This window comes from Lithobates pipiens, unplaced genomic scaffold, assembly GCF_037356315.1.
Source record: "Lithobates pipiens isolate NorthernLeopardFrog02 unplaced genomic scaffold, aLitPip1_a1.2 Scaffold_16, whole genome shotgun sequence".
In the NCBI taxonomy this organism is placed as follows: Eukaryota; Metazoa; Chordata; class Amphibia; order Anura; family Ranidae; genus Lithobates; species Lithobates pipiens.
Genome location: NW_027507748.1, coordinates 362,827,040 through 362,840,802, shown reverse-complemented (window position 1 = coordinate 362,840,802; position 13,763 = coordinate 362,827,040). Strand labels below are relative to the sequence as shown.

The following is a 13,763-nucleotide window of genomic DNA, read 5'->3' as shown; positions in this document are numbered from 1 at the left end:
CCTCACTCCGTCACAGATCCTCACTCCGTCACAGATCCTCACTCCGTCACAGATCCTCACTCCGTCACAGATCCTCACTCCGTCACAGATCCTCACTCCGTCACAGATCCTCACTCCGTCACAGGACCCCTCTCCGTCACAGGACCCCTCTCCGTCACAGGACCCCTCTCCGTCACAGATTCCCTGATACAGACTCCCTCCATTAGTCAGACTGTCCCTTTCATCATCGCAGTATTCCCTCTATCTCCCCCTCCCCACACTGCCCTACCTTATTCACACAAGCTCGCGTGGCAGGTCCAGACAAAGGGCGGGACTTTTCAAGTTAAAGGGGGGTGATTGGTTGCTGGGACTGCCCCACTGCCTAGCAATCAATCACCCACTTCTTAACGTGATAAGTAACGCCCTTTGTCCGGACCTGCAGCGCTTCCAGGCTTGGGTGAATAAGGTAGGGCAGTGTGGGGAGGGGGAGAAGGGTGGAGTGATGCGATGATGAAAGGGAGAGACCTGCCACGCCTCCCATGTAAATCAAGGATTTTAGCGGCAGTCTGGCAATCCGGCAGAGGGGAGAAAACATGCAGGCAACTATTTATGAGGCTGCGGGCCGGATATGGCTGCTACTGGGTCCGGATTCGGCCTGCGGTCCGCCATTTAGTGAAGCCTGATCTATATCATTACATACACTAGATTTTATTTTTATTTTCATTTTTATTTTTCACAAGCTATATTAATTAATTGTACTAGGCACATCATTATATCACTAATTATTTAAGCTATTTAAATGAACAACGCCACACCTACCTCTTCTTCTTTTTTTTCTTTTTTTTTTTTCTCACCTTTCTACCCCACTTAGGTGGGAGTAATCAGTAGGGGCAGCAGTTCTTTATGTATGTAATTAGATTTTACACATTTTATTTCAATTTATATTATTTTTTTGCTGGTACTTAATAAATCTTCCACTGCACGGAATCAAACAATTTTTCTGTGTTACTTTGGTCTGACTTTGATGCAAGTTGAAGTCCATAGACATAGCATTCCCTGAAATCAAGCAACTTTTCAAGTCGTGGCAGTGTGGAAGGGGCCTAACCTAACCTTTTTTTAAAATTCTCCACAACTTTATCCCTGACCTACCTGGTGTGTTCCTTGGCCTTCATAATTCTGTTTGGTCACTAAGGTTCTCTAACAAACCTCCAATGGCTTCACAGAACAGCTCTATTTATACTGAGATTAAATTGCACACAGGTGGACTCTATTTACTAATTAGGTGGCTTCTGAAGGCAATTGGATCCACTGGATTTTAATTAGGGGTATCATAGTAAAGGGGGCTGAATACAAATGCATGCCACACATTTCAGATATTTGTAAGACATTTTAAAAACCATTTATCATTTTCATTCCACTTCAAAATTATGTGCCACTTTGTGTTGGTCTATCACATAAAATACATTTATGTTTTTAGTTATAACCTGACAAAATGTGGAAAATTTCAGGGGGTATAAATACTTTTTTTTATTATTTTTTTTTTTTTTCAAGGCACTGTATTAGAGCTTACCTTCCTAGGTGTAGTGGGGGGATCATTTTTCAGGGTAAAATAATTTCTATCAAGTAAAGAAATGGTGTCCTTGTTACAAAATGTGACATAAAATAGGAGCAAAAACCATAACCATTAAAGAGGAAGTAAACCCTGATGAGTTTACTTCCTCTTTTTTTCCCTGCAAAGGCAAAGCATAATGGACTACTGTGCATCGCATAGTAGCCCATTATGTGTCACTTATCTGACACAGGAGCCAGCGAAGTCGCGCTGTCCCCTGTAGTCCGCCGCATCCATCTTGCTGGTGGCGTCTCGCAGCTCCGCCGCTGTCATTCGGCGAAGCCGCGATGACGTCACTCCCGCGCATGTGCACGGGAGTCGACAAATGCGGCAGCTCCATTTTTGGAACTGCCGCGTTCAGTGCGCCTGCGTGCCGCTGTCTACGGCGCATGCGCCGTAGACAGCGGTGCCCGTTTTCGGGCAAATATCTCCTAAACCATATAGGTTTAGGAGATATTGCTTGGACCTACAGGTAAGCCTTAATCTAGGCTTACCTGTAGGTCAAAGTGGTTTGTAAGGGTTTACAACCACTTTAAAGGGGGGAAAAAAGACCATAACCCCACTACTCTAAATGTAATGGAGATGAGCAAAGGCAAATCGGTTCAGCCCATCTAGGGGGACAGCCAAGGGTGGAGGGAACAAGGATGGACATAAATTAGAAGCAAAAACAATAAAAATAAAACCTAATCTGACTACTCCAAATGTAATGTAAATGAACAAAGGCAGACCTGTTCAGCCCCTCTAGTGGGGCAGGCCAAGGGTGGTAGGAAGCAGTGTGTGCTTTCCAACGATAAACTGACAACTTTATGTGACTTCATTGGAGTGTGGCCCCTCTCTTCATAGCGGCATGCTAATAAATACACTACGTTACTAGTTTAAAAAGTCCAGTTGAGTTGATCTATCAGAATAGTAAATACGTTCTGCCTTGCTACACATTGTTTATTGGTCCCACTTATTGTCCTCTTTCTTTTCTGTTGTGCAGCATATTGATAAAGTATTTAAACACAAAGACCTTCAACAGCAGCTGGTGGATGCTAAACTGCAGCAAGCTCAAGAGATGCTGAAGGAAGTTGAGGAGCGACACCAGCGGGAAAAGGACTTTGTAAGTGAATCACTGTCTTCTTTGGTATATATGTATAACATGGATATTAAAGGAATAGACTACTTCACATGGATGTATGATTTTTATTAAATGTTAGCTATTTAAATTGAACACCGATTATTCTACAGGTTGTTGTTTAGCCTTTAAAACATACTGAGTTTTTTTTTTTTATAGGAAAGTCCATCACTACCTGCATAGTATTTAGAAAAATCTAATCTATAATACAAGCACCAGAACATAATATTTAAAGTGGTTCTAAATTAAACTTTTTTTTTTTTTTTTTTAAACCTTTAATGCATTCCTTGCATTAAGGTACAAAATGTTTAGGTAGCGGTATGGCCCTTCACCCCCCCATTATACTTACTGAGTTCTCACTCAATCCAGTGCTGTGCCTGTCTGTAACGGCTCTCTTCTCACTTCCTGGTCTCCCAGGTTTGCTGAGTCAGCTGAAGCCATTGGTTCCTGCTGCTGTCAGGTCTTGTGAGGAGGGAGGTGGGGGGTGGGCTGAGCCATGCTGTCTGTGTCTATAGAATGCAGGTAGCGCGGCTCAGGAGTGAGCCTGCAGGTGTGCCCTCATAGCAAGCAGCTTGCTATGGGTACCCACCAAGAAGAGGAGGAGCGCCTGTGTGGGACCCGAGAAGAGGAAATTTTGGGGCTGCTCTCTCCACACGGAAGTATAAATCTGGTTTGTTATCTAAAACATTAGATATACAATCACTTTACAATGCAGATAAATATTTATTCCATTGTAAGGTCAAAGCCATCAGGTTTCTGGGGCTTTGCCTTGCTCCCTTCATCAGGGTTTGTAAAGAAGCATACACTGGAGAGACAAAGCAGCCTTTCAACAAATAAATGGCTTAACATAGGAGGGAGAATTCTACTGGCCAAGACTGTGCAGTATTCCTACCCTTTTAAAGCGTCACTAAACTCCTAAAACAAAATTGTTATTTGCTTTAGCATGCCATTTTAACATCTCACCCTGCATCTTCAAATTTTTATGTACATTTTGTCCCCATAAATACCTTGACTGCGAAAGCCCCCTTGGTGTGCAAACGCTACCGTTCTAGTGTCCATGAGCAAACATCCTAGGTCGACACGTTTGTCATGTTGTTAGGTGATAAAGAGAACAGTATTCATTATTATTATATTATATTATCCCGTATATTTTATATATATGGGAGATTGCTGTCACGTGTACAGCTTGTATAACAGTATAAATCTGCTGTCCCCTCAAAATAACTCAACACAGCCATTAATGTCTAAACCACTGGCAACAAAAGTGAATATACCCCTAAGTGAAAATGTCCAAATTGGGCCCAATTATGCATTTTCCCTCCCCGGTATCATGTGACTATTTTGTGTTACAAGGTCTCAGGTGTGACTAGGGAACAGGTATGTTAAGTTTGGTGTTATCGCTCTCTCTCTAACTGGTCGCTGGAAGTTTAAAATGGCACCTCATGCCAAAGAACTCTCTAAGGATCTGACAAAAGAATTGTGGCTCTACATAAAGATGGCCTAGGCTATAAGAAGATTGCCAAGACCCTGAAACTGAGCTACAGCACGGTGGTCAAGACCATACAGCTGTTTAACAGGACCGGTTCCACTCAGAACAGGCCTTGCCATGGTCGGCCAAATAAGTCAAGTGCATGTGCTCAGCATCATATCCAGAGGTTTTCCTTGGGAAATAGACGTATGAGTGCTGCCAGCATTTCTGCAGAGGTTGAAGGGGTGGGGGTCAGCCTTTCTGTGCTCAGACCATAGGCCACACACTGCATCAAATTGGTCTGCATTGGTGTTGTCTCAGAAGGAAGTCTCTTCTAAAGATGATGCACAAGAAAGCCTGCAAACAGTTAGCCGAAGACAAGCAGACTAAGGACGTGGATTACTGGAACCATGCCCTGTGGTCTGATGAGACCAATTTATAAACCTATTTTGTTCGGATGGTGTCAAACGTGTGTGGCGGAAACCAGGTGAGGAGTACAAAGACAAGTGTTTCTTGCCTACAGCCAAGCATGGTGGTGGGATCGTCATGGGGCTGCATAAGTGCTGCCAGCACTGGGGAGCTACAGTTCATTGAGGGAACCATGAATGCCAACATGTACTGTGACATACTGAAGCAGAGCATGATCCCTTTGGAGACTAGGCCTCAGTACAGTATTCCAACATAATGACCCCAAGCTCACCTCCAAGACGACCACTGCCTTGCTAAAGAAGCTGAGGGTAAAGGTGATGGCCTGGCCAAGCATGTCTCCAGACCTAAACCCTATTTAGCATATGTGGGGCATCCTCAAATGGAAGGCGGAGGAGCGGAAGGTCTCTAACATTCATCAGCTCCATGTCATCGTGGAGGAGTGGAAGAGGATTCCAGTGGCAACCTGTGAAGCTCTGGTGAACTCCGTGCCCAAGAGGGTTAAGGCAGTGCTGGAAAATAATGGTGGCCACACAAAATATTGACACTTTGGGCCCAATTTGGACATTTTCAATTAGAAGTGTATTCACTTTTGTTGCCAGCAGTTTAAACATTACTGGCTGTGTTGAGTTATTTTGAGGGGACGGAAAATTTACACTGTTATACAAGCTGTACACTCACTACTTTACAATGTAGCAAAGTGTCATTTCTTCAGTGTTGTTACAAAAACATATTTGCAAAATGTGAGGGGTGTATTCACTTTTGTGAGATACTGTGTGTGTGTGTGTGTGTGTGTGTGTGTATGTGTGTGTATATATATATATATATATATATATATATATATATATATTATTAGTGGAAAAGATGTCCTATACTGTAGTAAAGGAAAATAATACACCTACAGATATAGGTTATACCTGCTTTCTTGGCCGGTTACGTTGTAGGGTCAGCACTTCCACTTCATTCTACAAATTCATGTACTTTTGCTAGTTTTCCATTCTGTAAACAATTTGAAGCATATCTCTTGTTTTTTGTTTTTTATCACCGGTATTTATAAATGTAAATGAACCATTAGTGTCAGGATTTTCTTCCCTAAGTCCATATATAGATTTATTAATCACTTCAGGGCTTGTACTTGGTATATCCCTTATGGACCAGAGCAATTTTTACATGTTTGCTGTGGACCTGCTTACTCGGTAATAACTTTACCTAGGATCACAAAGTAATGCATAGATTGTTAAACGCATAAATAAAATAAAAAATGAAGAAAAATAGTGATGGGAAGAAAGTTATTTACTCCTGTAAATACAGCCCAGGACTGCTTGCTGCAACTTTTGAGTTTTTATTTTTGTACGGTTATCTCAAAAAATTTAATTTTAATAATTTTTTTTACTTTTATAACCTATTCAAAGGGTAACTCCACTTTTGAGGGGGAAAACAATTGCAAATAAAGAAAAAATATAGCATATACAGTTGGTGCACAAGTCGTATTGTAATTGTTATTAAAAATTACCTTTCCTTTTCAGTCTGCAGCCGCTGTAATTTTCTGAAAATGCAATGCAATATGGCTACCTGGAGGTGTTCTGTACACATAATGTACTGAACACACCACAGAAACATAATTTCCTGCTTGTTTGACTGGCTCACTGATTTCCACAGAAGTCTGCACTAAGATACAAGTCATATTTCAGGCATCCCCTGCAACAAAAATTAAATTTTTGGTGAGATCCTCCCAATAGGAAATCACGCCTAAAGGGATGCAGGCCCCTCAGTTTTCCTCATTCGTATCCTGCAGGTGCCACTTTAATGAATGCACAGTTGGCCTAGATGGAACATGTTTAAAAAAGCTAGAGGTAGTAGTAACATGCCATAAACCTTGGTATTGTGTGCAGATTTTTATTTTTTGTCATTTAATTAATGTTCTGATCAAATGGATATTAATATATTCTATGTGATATCTCAGTCAGTCTAATCTTCTAATCCTTTTACATTTACAGCTCCTAAAAGAAGCGGTGGAATCCCAGAGAATGTGTGAGCTCATGAAGCAACAAGAATCCCACCTCAAACAGCAAGTAATCAATGTTTTTACCATGTACATGACTTCTATGAGAATTGCTTTTTTGTGAGCACTAAAAGTCAACCTTTGTAGTTAGAATGTTTTATATTTAGGCTATATGGGAGGTGAGGGGTGTCTGGCACAATTACACGTTTCTATAAATGTGCTATTGTATGACTTTGATAACCTTTCAACATTTCTATATTCAGCTGGCTCTGTATACTGAGAAGTTTGAAGAATTTCAGAGCACACTTTCTAAAAGCAATGAAGTTTTCACAACCTTCAAACAAGAAATGGAAAAGGTGATCATTTAGTTTCTATTTTTCTGAGCATTACATTTTGTTTTGTTTTGTTTTTTATATTTGCAAGTGATTAACTATTTTCTCTGCAGATGACAAAGAAGATCAAAAAGTTGGAAAAGGAGACCACTATGTATCGCTCCAGATGGGAAAGTAGTAATAAAGCTCTATTTGTAATGGCTGAAGAGGTGAGTGGCACATAAACAAGCAAATGGAATAATGTTCAAGCTAGACCTCAATTATTTTAGGAATTTATGTAATATATAATATTTTATCTAAAAATACAAGAACATACCGGTAAAAGGATGGGCTATATTCTTAACAAGAATTTTATTATCGGTTATTTTATGTATCCACATCCATTTTGTATACTCCTTGAATACCCTTCTAGTCCACCTGCCTTACTTGTATATGTTCAAATATTTGTGAAAAAAATATTTTATATAATATTGGCTTGTGGAGCGCTATTTCTTCTGTTTAGAAAGCTTTGTCTTTTTAAGCTGCACTCCAGATAAATAGCTTAAACAAATTGTTTTTTGCTAGAAAATATCTTAGAACTCGCAAACATAATAAATATATATATATAATTTTTTATTTATTTTTTATACATTTGTGGGTTTTGCTAAGGATATTTGCTCAGGAGTTTTTCAAACACAATTTTAAAAAAAAACTTTTTTTTTTTTGTTACGTTTTAATGCAAAAACACAATACGTAACCCAATTTTTTGGTAAAATATAAAAGATATTACAGCAAGTAAATAGATGCCAAACATGTTGCATTTTAAAATTGCTCATGCCCATGCAACTGCAACAGACAACGTAAATTTTACTATAAATAGGTGACGCTTTTAAAAGCGTTTACATGTTACCACTGTCACTTTCAATTTTTTTGTTTATCACTTTTATTGCTGTTACAGAGAATGTAAACATCTTTGTGACAGCAATAGGCATGTGACTGGTACTCTTTATGGAGAGAGCTGGGGTCTATAAAACCTAAATCTCTCCTCTGCATTTATAAGCATTTGCGCACACCAAGATCGGTGAGATCAAATACTTTTGATTCTTTTTAAAATTATGCCGTTTACATCCTGGGAACCCGGGAAGCGATGTGACCTCATTGCTTCTGGTTTTACTATATTGTAGAGCCTAGCAAAGCAAATTGGGTCATTTCCGAGCTTTGTGATCAGCCAGGGGAAGTGCTGGCTGGTCGATTGGTACTCCTGGTTTTACGAGAGCTCCCCATCAGGGAGGAGGGGGGATAACGATACAGGATTGCTTTTACAAGGGAGGCGACTGCTGGCTCTCTAAAGAGAAAAAAAAAAAAAAAAAGTACAGTAACTAATAAAATGTCAATGCCAGTTCATCCATTTCTATTTATCACTGCTCAGTTGCCGTGCATAGAAACTGAGACATCGGCAGTGCTCCTGTCTGTTGTTGAAAAATGCGTGCAGCATGCAATTTTTTCCACTGCTCTGCACATTCGAGCGTTACATTCTAGTGTAAACAGGGCACAAAGAAAATCAGTGTTTGCGCATAGTGTCAAGCTCTAGAGAGTGTTACACGCTTGGCAGGAAAGTAGACGGCTTTGGACTCCTTGTTGTAGACAGGCTGTTGTATAATAAGGCTATTTTTTTACACATCATGGAAAAAGTATACAGTTCTCCACCAGTCTACAGTTCATAAATCAATGTTTATTTTTTTTGGGGGGGGGGGGGGGGGGTTTCTTTCCAAAAGTATAAATCTATAAAGGGGTTTGTTATATACTGAGGTACTGCTTGTTACAACATGCCTTATAAGTATATATTCTTGAATGCTTCTTTCAGAAAACTCTGCGTGATAAAGAACAAGAGGCTTTGCAGGCCAAAATCCAAAGATTAGAGAAACTCTGCCGGGCTTTACAGACAGAACGTAATGACCTAAACAAGAAGGTGCAAGGCTTAAGTGGACCACAGGTCCCTTCTGTGGAGACCACCGAGGATTGTGCGAGCTGTACAACACCTGCTATCAGTGAGAATGTAGAACTGAACAGCAGTGACGTGTGTGGGCAAAATGCACAACAAGCAGCACCACCACTGCCACCTCTTCCAACTGCCATGCCTGAGTAATGCAGACAGGAGTCAGTGCTGCATATCTAATATCCTAATTCCTTTTTTTTTTTATGATGGCTTCCACTTTTATATCCATTACACATCTACCCATTGCTTTTTATTTTTTATTTTTTTTCCTTTTTTTTTTTTTTTTTTTTTTTTGTACAATATCTGAAACACATGTACTGGAAAAAAACAGAACCTATCCACAAATGCAGTTTATCATAGTCCACCCTTTTAGCAAACGGTCCAAGAGAGGTCCCATCTGTAGGTTATCCATGCAGTTTACAGTTTGTTGTGGATTTTGGTAGACACTAATTGGCTTCATGCTTTTTGAATAAACTGGTTACTTAAAATACTATTTTTTCCTGTTAAAAGATTTATATCCACTCAGTAATGGTGACATGAATGGTTTAATGTAGGAAGATTTAGCCATTGCTACAATGAACAAAAGATTATTGCAGAATGTCTGCCTTGTGCATACAATTGCTAGAAAAAAACATGTTACTGGTGCTTACTCTGGGACCACGTTGTACATTATCTTCCCAACAGTTCTATATTCAGCTGTGCCGCCACCACACCTCTCTGTTGACTCCATTGGTTTGCAGTAAATATAACCTCCTCATGGGCCTATTTTCTGAGTCTTTATTTTTCATAAAAATGACTACAAAATAGTTGACGTTGACAGTGTCTACACTCTGTGCTGCTTAATAAATAGTTCTATTACAGTTCTCAAGAGTCAGTGCCCCTTTCATACAGTGCTGTTTAGAGTTTTTCTGTTCTGATTACAAATCACTATCTTTTAGCAGAAGACTTGAGTGTTGAGGGTTTCTGTAAAGGCATCCAAATCTGAATTCGTAACTAGAGTGCATCTGTCGCCCTATGTATAGAAGTAATTAGGCATTTGTGAACTGAAAGTGATATTAAACCAAAAATGAAAGGTAACATATTGCAGCTTATCAGTTGTTAGATGTGATGGCTGCATCAGTTTTCTTTTCTTTTTGGCTTTTTTCCACCTGGTGATCTGGCCAGTTCCACACTTCATGTATTGGGCACAGCGGACAGCAGCATTGTCAGTCTGGGGGGAGGGTAGTGTTTTTAAATGTATTAGCAGATTTAAAAACACTAACCAATTGAAGGCAAACTCCAGCTCACACTTCATAATCGGTTATGGCAAACCGTTTGTTTTGTTTTGGGAATAAATAAAAGCTGATCATTCTAAGTACCCTTGCTAGCATTAAATAGCTTGTCTCATCCATATAAATAGCTTGCTGGCTGGATCACCAGATAAAAATAGAGGAAAGAAAGTCCATAAATGCAGCCATCTCTATATTGGTAAACTGCAATATAATAAATGTTTGCTTTTTTGTTTTAATACCGCTTGAAGCAAAATGTACAGCTGTTTCTTGCTAATGCAGAAAATTTGTATCCTCAACTTGGAAAGTCTGATGCACTTTTATGCAGTTTTTTTTTTATGGCTGTAAATTCATTTGAAGGTGACTCCTAAGAGCTCTTATCTTAACTTTAACTTGTCTCTTACATGCATTGCCTAGCACTGTGCTGCGCATTTGTAGGTTAAAAGTGCTTACTTTATTTCTTTGAACTGCAATAATTTCCCATTCACTTTGTAATGTTAAATTGAAGTGATTTTGCTGATTCGCGCAAAAGTTAGAACCGTTATGTTTTTTATTACTCATTTGACCGTGTTGATATTTTTGACTCGATTTATCTTAAAAAAAAAAAAAAAAAATCAACAATGTATTTGCTGAAAGTACTTATTACAGTATGCTGCTGTAAGCATTGCTTTGAATGCTCGCACAGAAATCTGCGCAATGTATACTGGTAATTGTGCACATTGATTTTTTTTTTTTTTTTTTTTTTCCATCACTGCATTAGTTATATCAAGCACTGTCAATACTGGTTTCTGTGGAAACATGGAAAATTGATTGTATCTTTACCAGGGCAATGTAACCAGTGGCAGAGCACATTACACATTCCTCCTGTGACTTGCTAAAGAAAATGTTGGTTATAATGCACTTGCACATTGCACAGGATAGTTTTCATTGTGCCTTTGAAGGAGGTGCTGTTTGCTTTGTGCAAACCCCATGGAAGTCTTGATGCCAGGTTTGAAATGGATTCAATTTCAGTATTATGCTGCTTAAATGACTAGACATAGGTACAGTTTGAACACACTGTGGTTGATTTACTAAAACGGGAGAGTGCAAAATGTGGTGCGGCTGTGCATGGTGGCCAATCAGTTTTTAACTTCAGCTTGTTTAATTAAGCTTTGACAAAAAATATAACCAGGAAGCTAGCTGATTCCTATGCTGCAAAGCTGCACTAGATTTTACACACTCCAGTAAATCAACCCCATTTTGTAAAGAAAGTTGATTTCCACAGATGTTGAAGCAAGCCTTTAAAATAAATATTTACTACATTTCATTTTTGGTGCAGAATGAGGGCTGTAATAAAATTTCTAGGCCTCCATAGTTTCGTTTTTGTGTTTTTTTTGTTTTTGTTTTTTCTTCCCTTTTTTTACTGTGGTCTTAGAAGTATATATTGTTACTTATGTACCCCAGCACTTAAGGTACCAAAGAGATCATCCTACAGTGTTATTGAGGCAAGTAGGTTTGCTGATTGATTGTACCGTTATGAAGAATGTAGTATGCATCACTGAAAATAAATCCTGGCTTTCTATTTCATATGATTTGTTGTTTTTCTGAAGACACATTTTAAGCTTAGAATCCTTTTTCAGAAAAAAAAATTGACATTTTCCTAAAAGGTGTCTAGCTGTCATGCTGATTGTTTGGCTGCAATACATTCTGATTCACTAATACAGAATAAATGTATATCCAGTAAAGTCCTAACTCTCAAGCTGCTTATGAGTACGAGTTCTTGGATAGTTACTCAAAACATTTAAAGTCTGGCTCTTTAGTGACAGCAAAGGAATTACCAGTGGCTTCACATTTATCTCTCTGTGCAGGTTTCTTTGAACCAAACGAAAGTTTAGGGAGTCAATAGTACCTTTTTTAGAAATATATTTACCTGGAAAAATGGTGACTTTATCAATACTCATTTTACCCGCTGTAGCTACCAAACATGACAAGACTTAAAACTGTGGAGTCTTGTGAAATGGTGACACACTACAGTACCTAAAATTGTTCATAGGTGATGCTTTAAAAGTGTAAGGTTATCAGCTTATGCCAGCTATAGGCGGCTCAAATGTCAGATGGGTTCAGGAGGAACCGGCTGAGATTGGAATCATGTATGGGCAAGTTGAATGTACCCAAGTTGATCAACTTTGGTACAACTAGCCTGCTGAATTTTACATGTGATTATTGCTAGTGGCTGTTAGCAATAATCACTGTGTTCGTCTGGTGGGGATGGCTCCCACAACACCCACCCCCCCCCCCCCCTGCTGGAAGAACACAATAGATCAGCAGTATGGATTCCCCAGTCAACACTGTAGTTATAGGAAAGAAATTTGCTCCGTCTATAGCAGACTATAGAGTTAATTGAGAATTCAAACCCTAGAATTATGGCTCTCGCTCTGATGTTTACAGCAATACCTCCCATGTGTGGTGCAATCACTGTTTGCATATATGTGTTGGACCTGTGCACGCATTTGTGTGCATGCACAGGGAGACAAAGGCTGCTTTTTTATTTTTCTCTAATGTTATTACTATCACAGGAAGGCTTTCTATGGAGACACCAGAGATCTATTAGACACCCTCCGCCCTCCAAAGCAACTAACCAAGTGCAGATCATGCTTGGTTAGCTGCTTCCCTGTAACAAACAGGGAATGACCGCTTTGAAATTGGAAGCGGCAAAACCATTCAGAGAAGATGGGGGAAGATAGTCTCAGCTGCTTACTGTGGTCCTGAGCTTTCCAGAGGCATGTGAAAGCTTGGCTACCACTGTGGGTAGCAGTGGGAGGAGGTGATGTTTCACAGTACTGTAAAAGGGATCAGACACCCAGATCACTTTTACAAACAGCCAATCTCATGCTGAAAAAGCAGCTGCAGACATGATCTTGTAATAGCTGCTTGCTCACAAGATGTTTTTATACATACGTTGGTCAGCAAGTGGTCCTCTTGACTGTTCCTAGATTCATGACTACTATATTATTTGTGGTAAATAGACTTTCTGTTCCTGTTCTGTGGAAGTTACTGGAGCTCATGAAAACTGGAGGGGGGAAAAAAATGGTGTACTGCTTTAATTTTTCTATTGAAAATCAAAATGAAAAGACAAATCTGATGAATTGATGCATTTTTTTCCCCCTCCATACTTTTTGGTGATTTGTTTGAAACAAAAAAATAAAACAACTTTGTAGGACTAGAATAGACACACAAATGTTTCAAACAAGTTACTAAGCTGTTACCAGTTGTTGTTTTTTTTTTAAATTAAAATCAATTGTAATAAACCAAAAGAATGGGTACCCCTTAGTGGACTTTTAAGGCATTAATATCTAAACAAAAAAAAAAAAAAAGTTTTGAGATGTATTTGAAGTGTTACATAAATATTTATTATACAAAACATTTCATTTAAAAGCATGGACGCTTGGGGCTGGAAATTAATTGGAATGTATACAAATCTGTATAAGAAAATACCAATATGACAGCATGCGATCAGATGTGATCTGTTAACCGACGCGTTTCAATTAAATGCTTTTCTCAGGGATGTTCTTCAAGAACTCACAAATGTGCATCTATAATATTGTTAG

The 13,763-nt window shown here is 39.1% G+C and overlaps 1 protein-coding gene across 2 annotated transcripts in view; it reads left to right on the top strand.

The window, feature by feature from the left end:
- Positions 1–11,742, top strand: part of TXLNA (taxilin alpha) — a 32,234-nt gene extending 20,492 nt beyond the window's left edge. For both annotated transcript variants that reach the window (XM_077481981.1, XM_077481980.1), the window contains exons 7-11: positions 2,571–2,690; positions 6,597–6,671; positions 6,865–6,957; positions 7,047–7,142; positions 8,777–11,742. In XM_077481981.1, the coding sequence (XP_077338107.1) occupies positions 2,571–2,690; positions 6,597–6,671; positions 6,865–6,957; positions 7,047–7,142; positions 8,777–9,058 (666 nt within the window). In that variant the 3' untranslated portion in view covers positions 9,059–11,742. The remainder of the gene's footprint in view (positions 1–2,570; positions 2,691–6,596; positions 6,672–6,864; positions 6,958–7,046; positions 7,143–8,776) is intronic.
- The last annotated feature ends 2,021 nt before the right edge of the window (positions 11,743–13,763 follow it).